At 43.8% G+C, this 16,487-nt stretch overlaps 1 protein-coding gene across 6 annotated transcripts in view; it reads right to left on the bottom strand.

The window, feature by feature from the left end:
- slc38a9 (solute carrier family 38 member 9) overlaps window positions 1-16,487 on the bottom strand; it is a 69,823-nt gene that overhangs the window by 44,500 nt on the left and 8,836 nt on the right. For 5 of the 6 annotated variants that reach the window (XM_078219124.1, XM_078219112.1, XM_078219131.1 and 2 more), the window contains exon 2: window positions 7,622-7,795. In XM_078219124.1, coding sequence (XP_078075250.1) covers window positions 7,622-7,719 — 98 coding nt within the window. In that variant the 5' untranslated portion in view covers window positions 7,720-7,795. Of the gene's footprint in view, window positions 1-7,621; window positions 7,796-11,172; window positions 11,194-16,487 lie in introns of those variants that run through there. The other variant, XM_078219139.1, reaches the window with a different exon arrangement.

Genomic DNA, 16,487 nt, shown 5'->3' with positions numbered 1-16,487 from the left:
TGGCTGAACACATCCACTCTGAATCCCAGTGTTTCAGAACAGAGAAGTACAATTGACAAAGGTGAACAAATGAAGTCCAAATTCCATTCACCGATTTCACCAAGGTATTTCACCACATGAATAAAAGTGTTCTATTTAAGCTGCTGCAGAGAATTGGCTGCCCGTTGAAGCTGCTTGATGTGATCTATGAGAGGGGTGAATACTCAGCGAGACCTTGGTGTCCTCGTGTGTCAGTCGCTGGAAATAAGCGTGCAAGTACAGCAGGCGGTAAAGGCGGCAAATGGTATGTTGGCCTACATAGCGACAGGATTTGAGTATATGAATAAGGATGTTTTACTGCAATTGTGTAGGGCACTGGTAAGGCCACACCTGGAGTATCGTGTGCAGTTTTGGTCTCCTTATCTGAGGAAGGATGTCCTTGCTATACAGGGAGTGTAGCGAAGGTTTACCAGGCCGATTCCTGGGACAGCAGGTCTGTCATATGAGAAACATATTCCCAATGGTGGGGGAGTCCAGAACTTGGGGTCATAGTTTGAGGATAAGGGGTAAACCCTTTTAGAATTGAGGCGAGGAAAGATTTCTTCACCAGAGAATGGTGAATGTGAGAAATTCACTACCACAGAAAGTAGTGAGGCCAAAATGTCTGGATTTCAAGAAGAAATTAGATATAGCTCTTGGGGCTAAAGGGATCAGGATATTGAATATGGTCATAATGAATGGCAGAACAGGCTCGAACGGCCTACTCCTGCTTCTAGTTTCTATGATCTCCTCTTTCTGTGACAACATGGGTAAGGTCAACTCTGACTGGGCAACATCAGAGCCCTTTGAGATCAGTAGTGTGGCCAAACAGGTTGCGTTCTAACACCAACCACCTTTGGAACATTCTTCTCTTTGCTGCTGTCATGTGCCTTCAAGTTACCTACAAAGTGTGTTTACTTGCATTACCAGAACTGATAGAAAGCTTTTCAGCCTAGCTCATTGGAGATCCAAGGCAAAGGTGTGGCAGATCCTCATCAGTTGCTCTACACTGATGACACCGCACAAACATTCCATACTGAGGAATACCTTCAGCGGCAAATAAAGAAACTCACGCCTGAGTTTAGTTTGACCATCAGCACCAGGAAGACAAGTGACATGGCAGTATAGCAACAGCCTGGACTATTAGCATTGTTAACGTGATGTTGAAAGATAGCTTGACATAAGTCACTGGTGATTGTGGAGCTGACGTCTGACTTGATAGTGAAATAAACATAACACTGCAGCTTTGTGTATGTGGAAGTTGAGTGTGGGGAACAACAACAATCTGACAGAGGCCAGTGCAGACATGATTGGCGAAGGGACTCTGTGCTGTAAAACTCACTCTACAAAAACACCAAACCATGAATCGACCAAGCATGCGTCCTCAGCACTCTCCTCTCCTGAATATATGCTAGCCAGGAGAAAAGGCAAAATAGTTTGCATCTTCACTTTCTCAGACATATCCTCAGTATTACTCGCCAGGACAAGGTCACCCTGGAGTGTATTCATTACATCAGAAAACACTTTGCCAAGTCAATGATGTCTGTACTGGCTCAACCACATGTGGATGACAACCATGTATCCAAAGACCTTCTGAATTGGCCATAGTGTCATGATGTCCTGGGTGTTCATGCTTCCACTACAACGACACCTCTAAATGGAATAGGAAGATGGTGGACATGACAACTAGGAGACAGTTGCCGATGGCCGTGATTTCTGGAGGCTTAGCAGTCAGAAGGACTTTGGAACGGGCGAGCAAAAAACAAGAAGCTCAACTGTGAGAAAAAGGGCATGGAGAGACCAACGACATGTAGGAAAGTAAGCAGTGAAGAGTACGAGAGTCTGTAAAGGCATATAGATATATTAAATGAATGGGCAAAAATTTGGCAGATGGAGCACTATGTGGGAAAATGTGAACTTCTCCACCTTGACAGGAAGAATAGAAAAAGCAGCATATTAAACGGAGAGATATTGCATAACTCTGCAAGACAGAGGGGATCTGTGTGCCCTAATAGATGAATCATGAACTGTTCATATTGCAGGTACAGCAAGGATGGTAAATGGATTGTTTGTTTTTAAGGGGAATAGAAGATATAAGTCAGGGCTTAGGCGGAAAGGGCGAAGCTGGGCAAGTTATTTTTATCCAAACCTATAAAGGAAAAGGGTAACTATGAGTGATAGGCCGGTTTGTTGCTTCCGGTGTGGGGTGTGGAAGTTCCTGGAAACACCTAGCCTCCCGGAGGACCACATTTGCGCCAGGTGCGTGGAACTGCAGCTCCTGAGGGACCGCGTCACGGAACTGGAGCTGCAGATTGCTGACCTTGGTCTCGTCAGGGAGAATGAGAGACTAATAGACATGAGTTATCGGCAAGTAGTTACACCGGGGCCTCGGAAGGAAGACACGTGGGTCACAGGTAGGAGGAGTAAAGGTCAGAAGGGTAACGTACGAGAGAGTATCCCAGTGGTTGTCTCTCATAGCAGGAAGGGCTCGGCTCTTGGTGAGCAATTAGTGGAGGGGTCACCTGTGGTTGTCCCCCTCCAAAACAAGTACATTGTTTTGGATAGTGTGGAGGAGGATGACTCTCCAGGGGTAAGCCACAGTGACCAGGTCACTGGCACAGAGTCAGGCTCTGTGGCCCGGAAAGGAAAGAGAGGAATTAGGAGAGCAATAGTGGTGGGGGACGCGTCGGTTAGAGGCATGGACAGGCGATTCTGTGGGTGCGAACGGGACTCCAGGATGGTAGTCTGCCGACCTGGTGCTGGGGTACTGGATGTCTTCGAGCGGATAGGAGGCATATTAAAAGGGGAAGATAAAGAAACAGATGTCGTTGTACACATTGGTGCAAATGACGTAGAAGGGAAGAGCAGGGGGATCCGACGAGAGCAATTCAGGGAGTTGGGAAATAGGCTAAAAAGTAGGGCCTCCAGGGTGGCAATATCTGGGCTGCTCCCAATGCCTTGTGCCAGTGAGGCTAGGAATAGGAAGTTAGTACAATTGAATGCTTGGCTAAAGGACTGGTCCAGGAGGGAGGGCTTCATTTTCCTGGATCATTGGGAAGTTTTCAAGAGAGGATGGCACCTGTACAAGGAGGACAGGTCACAACTAAATTGGAAGGGCACGAATATCCTGGCTAGTGCAGTTCGGGTGGGTTTAAACTAATATGGCAGGGGGGGTTGGGGATCAAAAAATTAGGTCTACAAGTGTAGAGCTGGGGACGAGCTTGGGGCCAGGACAAGGCTGGCAAAGGAGAAGAGCACTCTGGGGGAGGATGACCTCACTGGGCCTGGAGGTCTGGAGTGCTTATACTTCAATGCAAGGAGCGTAGCAGGTAAGACAGACGAACTTAGGGCCTTAATGCTTACGAGGAATTTGGATGTGGTTGCTGTGACAGAGACTTGGTTGAAAGAGGGACAGGATTGGCAGCTGAATATTCCGGGGTACAAGTGTTTTAGGCGAGACAGAGGAGGGGCAAAAAGAGGTGGGGGAGTAGCAGTATTAGTTAGAGAACGTATTACAGCGGTGCAGAGGGAGGACAATTCAGAGGGGTCGTGTAACGAGTCACTGTGGGTGGAGCTTCGAAACAGGAAGGGCGCAGTCACTATGTTGGGGGTATACTACAGGCCCCCCAACAGCCCAAGGGAAGTGGAAGAACGGATATGTCAGGAGATACTGGATAGGTGCAGGAAAAATAGGGTTGTTGCAGTGGGAGACTTCAATTTCCCTGGAAGCTGGGACTCTGAATGGGGAGGAATTTGTAAAATGCATACAGGAAGGTTCTTTGGAACAATATGTAGATAGCCCGACTAGAGAGGGGGCTATACTGGACCTAGTACTGGGGAATGAGCCCGGTCAGGTCTTCAAAGTTTCAGTAGGGGAACATGTGGCAAATAGTGACCACAATTCTGTTAGCTTTAGGATAGCGATGGAAAAGGACGAGTGGTGTCCCAAGGGTAAGGTGTTGGATTGGGGGAAGGCTAACTTTAGTGGGATTGGACAGAAATTGGCAGCTGTTGATTGGGAGGGGCTGTTTGAGGGCAAATCTACATCTGGCATGTGGGAGTCTTTTAAGGAACAGTTGTTAGGGCTGCAGGACAGGCATGTGCCTGTAAAAAAGGATAGGAAGGGTAGGATTCGAGAACCATAGATAACCAGGGAAATTGAGGGACTGGTCAAAAAGAAAAGAGAGGCATACGTTAGGTCCAGGCAGCTAAAAACGGAGGGAGCTCTGGAGGAATACCAAGAAAGTAGGAAATAACTCAAACGAGGAATTAGAAGGGCAAAAAGGGGTCACAAAATGTCCTTGGCAGACAGGATTAAGGAGAATCCCAAGGCATTTTATTCATACGTTAGGAACAAAAGGGTTGTCAGGGAAAAAATCGGACCTCTCAGGGACAAAAGTGAGGAATTATTCTTGGAGCCCAAAGAAGTAGGGGAGATCCTAAATGAATACTTTGCGTCGGTATTCACAAAGGAGAGGGATGTGTTGACTGGGAGTGTCTCGAAGGGGAGTGTTGAACTGTTAGAGAAAATCTCCATTACAAGGGAGGAAGTGTTAGGTTTTTTAGAGAATATAAAGACTGACAAATCCCCAGGGCCTGATGGAATCTATCCAAGGCTGCTCAGGGAGACGAGAGATGAAATCGCTGGGCCTCTGACACAAATCTTTGTCTCATCACTGGACACAGGTGAGGTCCCAGAGGATTGGAGGATAGCTATTGTGGTCTCGTTATTTAAGAAGGGTAGGAAGATTAACCCGGGAAATTATAGGCCAGTGAGCTTGACGTCTGTGGTTGGGAAGTTGTTGGAGAGGATTCTTAGAGATAGGATGTATGCACATTTAGAAAGGAATAAACTCATTAACAATAGTCAGCATGGTTTTGTGAGAGGGAGGTCATGCCTCACTAACCTGGTGCAGTTTTTTGAAGAAGTGACTAGAATGATTGATGAGGGAAGGGCTGTGGATGTCGTCTATATGGACTTTAGGAAAGCGTTTGACAAAGTCCCTCATGGTAGGTTGGTGCAAAATGTTGGATTTCATGGGATAAAGGGGGAGGTGGCTAGATGGGTGGAGAACTGGCTTGGTCACAGAAGACAGAGGGTGGTAGTGGAAGGGTCTTTTTCCGGCTGGAGGCCTGTGACTAGTGGTGTTCCGCAGGGCTCTGTATTGGGACCTCTGCTGTTTGTGATTTATATAAACAATCTGGAAGAAGGTGTAACTGGGGTGATCAGTAAGTTTGCAGACGACACAAAATTGGCTGGACTTGCAGATAGTGAGGAACATTGTCAGAGGCTACAGAAGGATATAGATAGGCTGGAAATTTGGGCAAAGAAATGGCAGATGGAGTTCAATCCTGATAAATGCGAAGTGATGCATTTTGGTAGAGCTAATGTAGGGGGGAGCTATAGGATAAATGGCAGAACCATAAAGGGTGCAGATACACAGTGGGACCTGGGTGTGCAAGTCCACAGATCCTTGAAGGTGACGTCACAGGTGGAGAAGATGGTGAAGGCGGCATATGGCATGCTTGCCTTTATAGGACGGGGCATAGAGTATAAAAGTTGGGGTCTGATGTTGCAGATGTATAAAACGTTGGTTCGGCCGCATTTGGAATACTGCGTCCAGTTCTGGTCGCCACACTACCAGAAGGACGTGGAGGCTTTAGAGAGAGTGCAGAGGAGGTTTACCAGGATGTTGCCTGGTATGGAGGGGGCTTAGTTATGAGGAGAGATTGGGTAAACTGGGGTTGTTCTCACTGGAAAGACTGAGGATGAGGGGTGACCTAATAGAGGTGTATAAAATTATGAAAGGCATAGATAGGGTGAACGGTGGGAAGCTTTTTCCCAGGTCGGTGGTGACGTTCACGAGGGGTCATAAGTTCAAGGTAAGGGGGGGGGGGAGAGAGAGAGAGAGAGAGAGAGAAGAGAGAGGTTTAACAAGGATATCAGAAGGACATATTTTACACAGAGGGTGGTGGGGGCCTGGAATGCACTGCCAGGCAAGGTGGTGGAGGAGGCGGGCACACTGGGATCGTTTAAGACTTATCTAGATAGCCACATGAACGGAGTGGAAATTGAGGGATACAAAAGAATGGTCTAGTTTGGACCAGGGAGCGGCACGGGCTTGGAGGGCCGAAGGGCCTGTTCCTGTGCTGTATTGTTCTTTGTTTTTTGTTTAAGTCGGGAACTTTTGCTACAGCTATACTGGTGAGAGCACGTTTGGAGTACTGTGTACAGTTTTGGTGTGCTTATTTTAAAAATAGAAACAGTTCAGTTAACGTTCACTAAACTGATTCCGGGAATGAGAGGGTTACCTTCTGAGCAAAGGATGGGCAAGTTGGGACTGTGCTCATTGGAGTTTAGAAGAGTGAAAGGTGATTTTAACGAAACATAAAAATCCTGAGGACAGATATTAAAACAAGGGCACACCGCTTAAAATAAGGGGGTCTCCCATTCAAGACCAAGATTAAGAGAATTTTTCTCTCGAGGGTCATTAGTCTATGGAATTATTTTCCCCAGAGAGCAGTGGGGGCAGGGTCATTGAATATTTTTAAGGCCGAGTTAGATAGATGCTTCATTGACAAAGGAGTCAAAGGATGCGAGGTAGGCAGAAGAATACAGTTGAGGCCACATCAAATCAGCCAGGATCTTATCAAATGGCGGAGCAGGCTAGAGGGGCCAAATGGCTGACTCCTACACCTAATCTGCATGTTTATAGAGAACAGCGAATCATGTACCCCGCGCAGCCCACCATCCTCTCCCACATGCAACAGAGACTGCCATGCCAGAGTGGGGCTGCTTGAGCCACAGCAGGTAACGCCTAACAGTTGACCAACACAGCTCAAAGCATTGTTGTACAAGACAGAAGACTGTTAAACATGTACCGTAACATTGTTTTCTGAAGATATAAGGACTAAGTGCATTGCATAGTGTGACATTAAACTATGGTTCTTTGGTCTTTGTGGAATTAACAGATTTATATTTAGGCCTTGGTACCTGTTTGATTCAAAATAATGGGCCAATTGCATACTGGAAATATGAAGATTATGACTGGTCAGTATACTTAAAAGAAAAACCAAATTACTTGCTTGATCGCAGTTTGTACGGGATTCAGAGCGAGCGATTAGGGGGAAAGTATATTAAGCAGGAAAACGTTGGTAAAGTTCATATTCACAATCGTTATCCTGCTACTGAGTGGGATGATCGGAGAAGGGGAGAATAACAGTGATGTCTTCTTTCGGTGAATAGCTAACAATACTGTCACTGTTCACATCAATGCCCATTTTCTGAGGTGCCAGACATCACTTGTACCTGTGGAAGTATGTTGCAACAAGCAGTGAATTAAAGAAATGCAAAATAAAATCTGTTACCAGTATCTGCATTCTAGTAATTTTTGCAACTATACGTATTATATATATTTCCCAATGTTACCTTCCTCCAAAGAGATGAAAAAAATATAATTATTGACGATATTTAGTTACACATTTGAAGAAATCAAACACACCCAAGTTGCCACACCCATAGTTCATTCCAAAACAATGCAGGTCTGCTTTGTTTTGATAAGTAGAATTTAACTACTCTTGATGATTATTCCTTAAATCTTACTTTCTTGAATTTGATTCTGGCTTGTCCCTTGCTTGTTCGAGATACGTTGATTCATCTTCAACCACAGGAGTCATTAACGGCTGGGTGTCATCTGCCATATTTCAGTCTATTTGGCTCTCTGATGCCCAATTGCTATGTTTTCATTGGTTGCTGTTCTCTGGAGCCCTGTATCATCTAGGCATACATATACAAAGATAGTTAATAAATAAAGATATTCAAAAGAAACTGTTAAAGCTAGCAAGTACATCAAAAACAAGTTAGGAATGAAAAGATGTAAAGCTCCCACCGTATGTTAAATCACCCAACATGGCAACAAATGCATTTTGAGTGAACTCAATTGTTACCTTGATTGATAATCCATTTAAACGAGGCTGTTGTCATTGCACCAACACTTATCCATTTTCCTCACTGCAATACTGCACCTCACCTCCAGCAAATTACCCACAAGCATGGAGATAATCTATAGATGGAAAACTGTTGAACCTCTGTTACTTTCGATCCAAATTCAAAAGCACTCCAACCTCAGCTTCAGTGCTCAGATGATGCTTATGAGAGAGTTCACTCAGAAAATGAGGTCCAGGCCATTGTCAACTCCTTCGCTGAAGCAAATGAGAAAATGAGCCTTTCACTAAACACAGAGAACCAATGTTCTCTTCCAACCACCTCCCACAGTAAAGCATTTCTCCCTCAATTATCAACAGAGAGATCCAGGAAACAGGACCGTTTCTGTATCCAAGGAACTTTCTCTCGCTAAAGGCAAAATTCATCTTCGTCACCAATATGCCAGCTCAGCCTTTGACCAACTGAGAGAGAGAATATATGAGGACTGGGATCTCAAATTTGAGGCGAAGGTCGCAGTTTACCAGGCAGCAGTGATCTATGCACCCCTATATGCTGAAACTTAAACAGCCTACAACATACATCTCAAAGCAGTGGCAAAGTACCACTTTGCGATCAAGTCTAACTCGAGTGGAATGGGGATCAAACCCCATTGGCGTTAATCTGTTTCACATGCTAACCATCTAGCCAACTGAGCTAACTGGTATCCTCCTTCCAGAACTACTTTACTAAAAATCCCCTGGTCCGGATGGGATTTATCCAAGGATTCTCTGGGAGGCAAGAGAAGTGATTGCAGAGCCTCTGGCTCTGATCTTCAGGTCGTCGTTGGCCTCTGGTATAGTACCAGAAGATTGGAGGTTAGCGAATGTTGTCCCATTGTTTAAGAAGGGGAACAGAGACTTCCCCGGGAATTATAGACCGGTGAGTCTCACTTCTGTTGTCGGCAAGATGTTGGAAAAAATTATGAGGGATAGGATTTATAGTTATTTGGAGAGTAATGAATTGATAGGTGATAGTCAGCATGGTTTTGTGGCAGGTAGGTCGTGCCTTACTAACCTTATTGAGTTTTTTGAGAGAGTGACCAGGGAGGTGGATGGGGGCAGGGCAGTGGACGTGGTATATATGGATTTTAGTAAGGCGTTTGATAAGGTTCACCATGGTAGGCTTCTGCAGAAAATGCAGATGTATGGGATTGGGGGTGATCTAGGAAATTGGATCAGGAATTGGCTAGCGGATAGGAAACAGAGGGTGGTGGTTGATAGTAAATATTCATCATGGAGTGCGGTTACAAGTGGTGTACCTCAGGGATCTGTTTTGGGGCCACTGCTGTTTGTAATATTTATTAATGATCTGGATGAGGGTATAGTTGGGTGGATTAGCAAATTTGCTGATGACACCAAAGTCGGTGGTGTGGTAGACAGTGAGGAAGGGTGTCGTAGTTTGCAGGAAGACTTAGACAGGTTGCAAAGTTGGGCCGAGAGGTGGCGGATGGAGTTTAATGCGGAGAAGTGTGAGGTAATTCACTTTGGTAGGAATAACAGATGTGTTGAGTATAGGGCTAACGGGAGGACTTTGAATAGTGTGGAGGAGCAGAGGGATCTAGGTATATGTGTGCATAGATCCCTGAAAGTTGGGAATCAAGTAGATAAGGTTGTTAAGAAGGCATATGGTGTCTTGGCGTTTATTGGTAGGGGGATTGAATTTAGGAGTCGTAGCGTTATGTTGCAACTGTACACAACTCTGGTGCGGCCGCACTTGGAGTACTGTGTGCAGTTCTGGTCCCCACATTACAGGAAGGATGTGGAGGCTTTGGAGAGGGTGCAGAGGAGGTTTACCAGGATGTTGCCTGGTATGGAGGGGAGATCCTATGAGGAGAGGCTGAGGGATTTGGGATTGTTTTCGCTGGAAAGGCGGCGGCTAAGAGGGGATCTTATTGAAACATATAAGATGATTAGAGGTTTAGATAGGGTGGATAGTGATAGCCTTTTTCCTCTGATGGAGAAATCCAGCACGAGGGGGCATGGCTTTAAATTGAGGGGGGGTAGTTATAGAACCGATGTCAGGGGTAGGTTCTTTACCCAGAGGGTGGTGAGGGATTGGAATGCCCTGCCAGCATCAGTAGTAAATGCGCCTAGTTTGGGGGCGTTTAAGAGATCCGTAGATAGGTTCATGGACGAAAAGAAATTGGTTTAGGTTGGAGGGTCACAGTTTTTTTTTAACTGGTCGGTGCAACATCGTGGGCCGAAGGGCCTGTTCTGCGCTGTAATGTTCTATGTTCTATGTTCTAAAAAAAACCTTCACAGTTTCTATATTATGAAGCTAAAACTTCTACAAATGTTCTGATCAATTTCCTTCCCTGTCACATTACACTGACTCACACCATGTTCCATTCACTCATCACCATCGTGCTGAAGTTACATTTGCTCCTGCCCCACACAACCTCTTAAAATTCACGTCTTAATGTTCAAATCTCTATTATTGCACACCAGCACATCTCTGTAACCTTAGACAATCCTCTGGAAACGTTTCATGGCCCCATCTCCTGCTGACATGTGATTTTTCAAAAAATTACATTTTTAATGATTAAGTTCCGTACTCAGAATTACCTTGAGAAAATCAGCTCTACCGACCAAAGTTGTGCAAGTTATGTGGATTGGCCATGCTAAACGTGTGCGTTTACAGGGATAGGGCGAAGGATGGGACCTGGGTAAGATACTCAGTCAAAGTCGGTGTAGACACAATGGGCCGAATGGCCTCTTTTGCACTGTAGGGATTCTACGATGGTTCAAAATGATAACTACTGGCAGGCAGCTCAGGCCATTTCACACAACCATTTAACAGCGTGACTTGCTGTTTTTCACTTCGAAAACAGCAAATAAAGAGGATAATCTAGCAAGGAAAAATGGTTACAGCATTAACATGCTCATTACAACTTCTATGCAATAGAAATCAACAGTAGTTAAGCTCCTTTTTCAGAGCTTTTTTCAGAGATTGACCAAGACACACTGCACCAGCACCACAACAAGGCAATAACTAATTCAGGTTACAATTGGTTACAACTGCAAAAGCAGATTTTAACACATCTCAATTGATTGCAGATCACTAACTAATTTTGCAACCAGCACTGCACTAACTCAGGTAGCCAATCTAAAAAGAGCAATTAAGTTAATCAAATATAATTATTAGAATCCAAATGATCTATGCATGCAAACCTGGAACTGAATTCTGCACACATCTAAAAGCTCGATAGCGTAACTCCACTAACCTCTTCAACTTGCTGCAAAAATCAACAGGATCAAGGTACAATAACCAGTGTAGCATGTGAACCTATTGTGATCATTACTGGACCAAGAGTCATCAAGATAACAAGGTCAGCTGCGAATGACTGAAGCATGCAGCCTTTGATTTCCCACAAGGATCTGGGTTCAAAATTCAACTTGTACTTATATAGGCATCTTTAACATTTAAAAAAATGGTCCAAGGCATTTCAAAAAAGTATAAAACAAAATATGGCACTCAGCCAAATAACAAGATATACAGGCAGGTGACAGAAGCTTGGCTAACAAAGTTGGCTTTGAGGCATGTATTAAAGGAGGAAAGCGAGGTAGAAGGCTCTAGTGGTTTAAGAAGCAAATTCCAGACCTTGGGGCCAGGTAGCTGACTGGGACTGCAATAGCACATGATTGCTTTTGGTTCCAGTTCTCATGAACAATGTGGATTGGATGGGCTGAGTGACCACCTATGCTGTAACCACTATGATTTTAACTTTAATATTTTTGAAGCAAATTCATAAATGAGTGAAAAAGCTATTTGTACAAATTTCTAGAAAGGGGTCGTGGCTAAGGCCCTTGGATCATAAAACAAAATTGGGGTCAATAAAATTGAACAAGCTTGCAGGATTTAATGGCCTTTCCATCAAATCTTTTGTTAAACTATTATAGCATCTTTAATACAGAAAACAAAGACAGTTTGCAGGTGGGCACAGAAATTAATGCCAAGTCAAAGAGAGGGGCAAGGAGATAGGTTGGAAAACTGATTTTCAAGAGTACAATGTTGGATGAAGTGATTAAGGAGAACCCCAGATAACAAGACTATTGCAAGCAAATGGAAGGCCAGGATTAACAGCATGGAACATTCACAAGGTTAGAGGGCTGGATGAACTGAGATACACAGTGTGGCAAAACCATTTGAATCCACCATGTGGATTTAGAGACAAAGTTAAGAATCTTAATTTTGATGCATTGATGTATAGGGGCACCAAAGAGCAGAGAGGATTTTGGAAATGTGCAAATAAGACAATGGGGATGGGACACAAGCAGAATTTTGATACATTAGAGCTCGAGAGGAAATGGTGCAGATGCTCATGGAAAATACCTGTCCAAAAGTAACAAAAGCATGTATGAATATTTCAGCAACATGGATAACTCAATGTGGAATAATGGACAATTTGCAAAGTAGAAACGTTTTGGTGACAGTTTGGAATTTAAAGCCAACTAAATCAAGATGATGAATTACTGGGTTTGGAAGGTGCTTTCCAAGGACCTTGGTGGGTTCCTGTCCTGCATCTTGTAGATGGTAAACTCAGCTGCCACTATTTGCCCGTGGTGGAGGAAGTGAATGTTCATGGAAGGGTTGCCATTCAGGAAAGTTGCAAGTGTTGTTGGAGCTACAACCATCCAGGCAAGGGGAGAGTATTCCATTGCACTCCTGACTTGTGTTTCGTAGATGGTGGACAGGCTTTAGGGAGTCAGGTGGTGTGTTATTCACCACATGGATCCTAACCTCTAACCTGCTCTTATAGCCAAAATTTATATGGCTAGTCCAGTTCAATTTCTGGTCAATGGTAAGCCCCAGGGATGTTGATGGTGGAATTTCAGTGATGGAAATGCCATTGAATGTCAAGGATGATGGTTAGATTCTCTCGTTTGAGATGGTCGTTGCCTTGTGCTTGTTTGGTGCAAATGTTATTGCCACTTCATCCCCACAAGCACTGTGCAGTACTCACTCCTCCCAATACTGTCATGGACAGATTGGTGAGGGTGAGGTAAAGTATATTTTTCAATCCTGTTCATTCCCTCATCACCTGCCACAGACCCAATTTAGCAGCGGGCATGCCCTTTAGGGCTCAGTTTGTGGTGGTGCTACCAAGCTACTCTTGGCAATGGACATTGAAGTCCCCCACCCAGAGTACATTCTGTACCCTTGTCACCCTCAGTGCTTCCCCCAAGTAGCGTTCAACATGGAGGAACATACTGATTTATCAACTGAGGGGAGACATATATGATAATCAGGAGGTTTCCTTGCTGGTGTTTTACCTGATGTCATGAGATTTCGTGGGGTCCAGAGTCGATGGTGAGGACTCCCAGGTCAACTCCCTCCAGACTGTATACCACTGTGCCACCACCCCCGCTGGATCTGCCCTACCAGTAAGACAGGACACCCTTGGGTATGTCCCATCAGCCTTGTATCACCAGCTGAGGGGAATGGCTTTTCTTTGTCTACCTTATCCAAACCTGTCATAATCTTATACAGCAGTAAATCAAATCTCCCATGGCTGTTCTCCTCGGAACAAAGGAGGCTGAGGGGTGATTTGATTATCAGATGAGAGCTGGACCCAAATTTGATTTGATTTTTTGTCACATGTATTGCTATACAGTGAAAAGTATTGTTTCTTGCACGCTATATAGACAAAGCATATCATTCAGAGCACATAGGGGAGTAGGAAAACAGAGGGTGCAATTCTGGCTGGTGTGATGGGTACTTCAGATATAGATATCCTGTAATGTAAATCAAGACCAATGTGCCCTTTTGGACTAGTTTTAATCACTGCCTACTCCCCTCTCCAATTGGTCTTATGCATTTCTTTCCTCTCATCAGAGATTACACATTGTAATGCATAAGGTATTTCAACAATGTGGGCAGACTAGTTGGATCAGTTGGTCTTTTCCAGTCTGTCATTTGTGGTGACATGCCAATTGTTTTTGTTGTTGCAGTTTTATACACTGTTAGGCTACTTTTAATCTGTTATGCGTTATGAACTATAATGTTCTGATGCAACTTTGGAAATTTTCACATTAAACTTGCAAGAGTCTTGCAAGATTTTAGTAGTGCTTCAGCAATCAGAAAGATCAGTTTAATTTCATCAGTTGGTCATTTAAAAAAAATACCGGCACAATTTCTGAGCTATATAACAACTTGTACTGATAGGATAGATAAATTTTTGAACAGTGAAGGAATTAAGGGTTATGGTGAGCGGGCGGGTAAGTGGAGCCGAGTCCACAAAAAGATCAGCCATGATCTTATTGAATAGCGGAGCAGGCTCGAGGGGCCAGATGGCCTACTCCTGTTCCTAGTTCTTGTTATGATATAGTGCCATTAACATAAAACATAAGCTTTATCAAATAAAAACACACCGAGCCATAGAAACATTTGGTCAGATGACCAAAAGCTTGGTCAAAGAGGAAGGTTTAAGGAGCATCTCAAAAAGAGGAAAAGAGAGGTTGAGATGAGAGGTTTTGGAAGGAAATTCCAGAGTTTAGGTGCTCAGCAGCTGAAGGCATGCTATCAGTGGTGGAACAATTAAAATTGGGGGTGCACAGAAGGCCAGAATTGGAGGAGTGCAGATATATCAGGTGGCTGTGGACTGGAGATAACAAAGATAAGGAGGGGCAAGGCCATGGAGAGATTTGTAAACAAGGATGAGAATTTTAAAATCAAGGCATTTCTCAATGGAGATCCAAATGTAGAAAGCACAGGGCTGATGGTGAATAAGGATACATCCTGGAATCCAAGTACAATTGCTCTAAAAAGAAAAGTATATTTGTTTGATGTATACCCGCTTCTGAAATATGCATCCATGTACATGGATGCCCAGTAACAGCTGAAAACTGGGGCTTCTTAATTAAAGGTGCGTACAAAAAGTTGCTCGTCACCTGGTCAAAGAATTGAAAACAGAAAGTGCTGGAAATATTCAGGTCGCACACATAAAAGTCAGCCAACATCTGAAAAGCACACAAGGCAAGCAAAATCTACATGTTGGGGTTCTGCATAGAAAAAAGGCAATATCTGAGAAAAGATAAACTTAAAGCAGATAAAAATCCCTAGTCAACAGGCATACTAAACAAAGTTAGGAAAGAGTTAACACAATCCAACTACTCCAACATCAAGTGGGAAACAACTTTAGTATTTGGAATCATTCATTTTCACACCTATCTATTTGGCAAAAGATTTGTGGTAGAGACTGCCCTGGAGATGATTTGGCAAAAACCATTGACCAATGCACTGTGAAGACTGTGACATTTCTTGGTAAAAATTCAAGATTACGAATATGAGATTAGATACAAGCCAGATAACATGATGGTCACATTGAATATTTTTAGCAGATTGCCTAACCCAGAAGATATGTCCTTAGATCTATAACTTCATTGACATCAAACTTGAATGTGTTCTTCTAATTGATCTGGTACATTTTGTACAATGCAAATACCAGCAGCTTTCAGAAGAAACGGCACAAGATTCTACACTACAGAAACTGTTGGAAAGCATCATCCAAGGATGGCCTGATTCAATTCAGCGTGTCCATAAACAAAAGGCCATTTGGCCTTATTGGGGTGAGGTAAGCATCACTTGGGGAGTCATTTTAAAAGACAGGTAGGTTTTGTAAAATCTTTGCGACCTGATTTTCTTCACCAACTTCATCACTCACACATGGGTGTAGATTGGTCAAGAAAATTCAAGAGACACATTCTATTGGCTGGGTATGAACAATGACATTGCTGTCAAGAAGTACGAGCCATGTTAATAGCATTTGCCAAGTCAGCACAAAGCACCACACTCCATACAGAATGAAGTTCAGGCCAAAACGTTGTCTGATTTCAAGAAATTAGATGTAGCTCTAAAGGATATTTGGTGGTGGCGGCGGCGGCGGCGGGGGGGGGGGGGGGGGGGGGGGGGGGGGTGTGTGGTAAGGATACGATGATCGGGGGGGGTGGGGGGGGGGGTGGTAAGGATATTGAATTCGATGATCAGCTATGATCAAAATTAATGGCGGAGCAGGTTCGAAGGGCCAATGACCTTCTGTTTCTAGTTTCTATGAGATAGCAGAGGCATTCATGTCTACATAAAAACTGAACGGAAAAGGGAACAGTGCAAAGGACAGACAGACTGCTAATATTATTCCAGTATCTTCTTAAAAAAGGAACAATACTAGAAAAGCAGAGAGCAATTAGCTTAATACTAGTAGGTATTTACACTAGTAGGTGTAGCTATGAAACAAATGGAATAGAAAAGTATCTAGAAACCAAGAATATAATAAAATGAAAATTTCAAATGGAAAGGTTATGCTTGATCAGCCTTATTGAATTCTTTGAAGCACCAGAAGGAACAGAAAAATAATGGAGTGGATGCAAAATGCACGCGCTTTCAAAAGGCCTTCGAGAGACTAACAGGATTTTGGAACTTTTGCTGATTGAGGCGAGTAGTATGGAGATGCAACGTATAAGAGAAAGGGGAAGCTAAATATAAGGGA

Source organism: Mustelus asterias, chromosome 1 (assembly GCF_964213995.1).
Source record: "Mustelus asterias chromosome 1, sMusAst1.hap1.1, whole genome shotgun sequence".
Classification (NCBI taxonomy): domain Eukaryota; kingdom Metazoa; phylum Chordata; class Chondrichthyes; order Carcharhiniformes; family Triakidae; genus Mustelus; species Mustelus asterias.
Note: the sequence above shows the minus strand (reverse complement) of the source record. Positions and strands in the feature narration are given on the sequence as shown.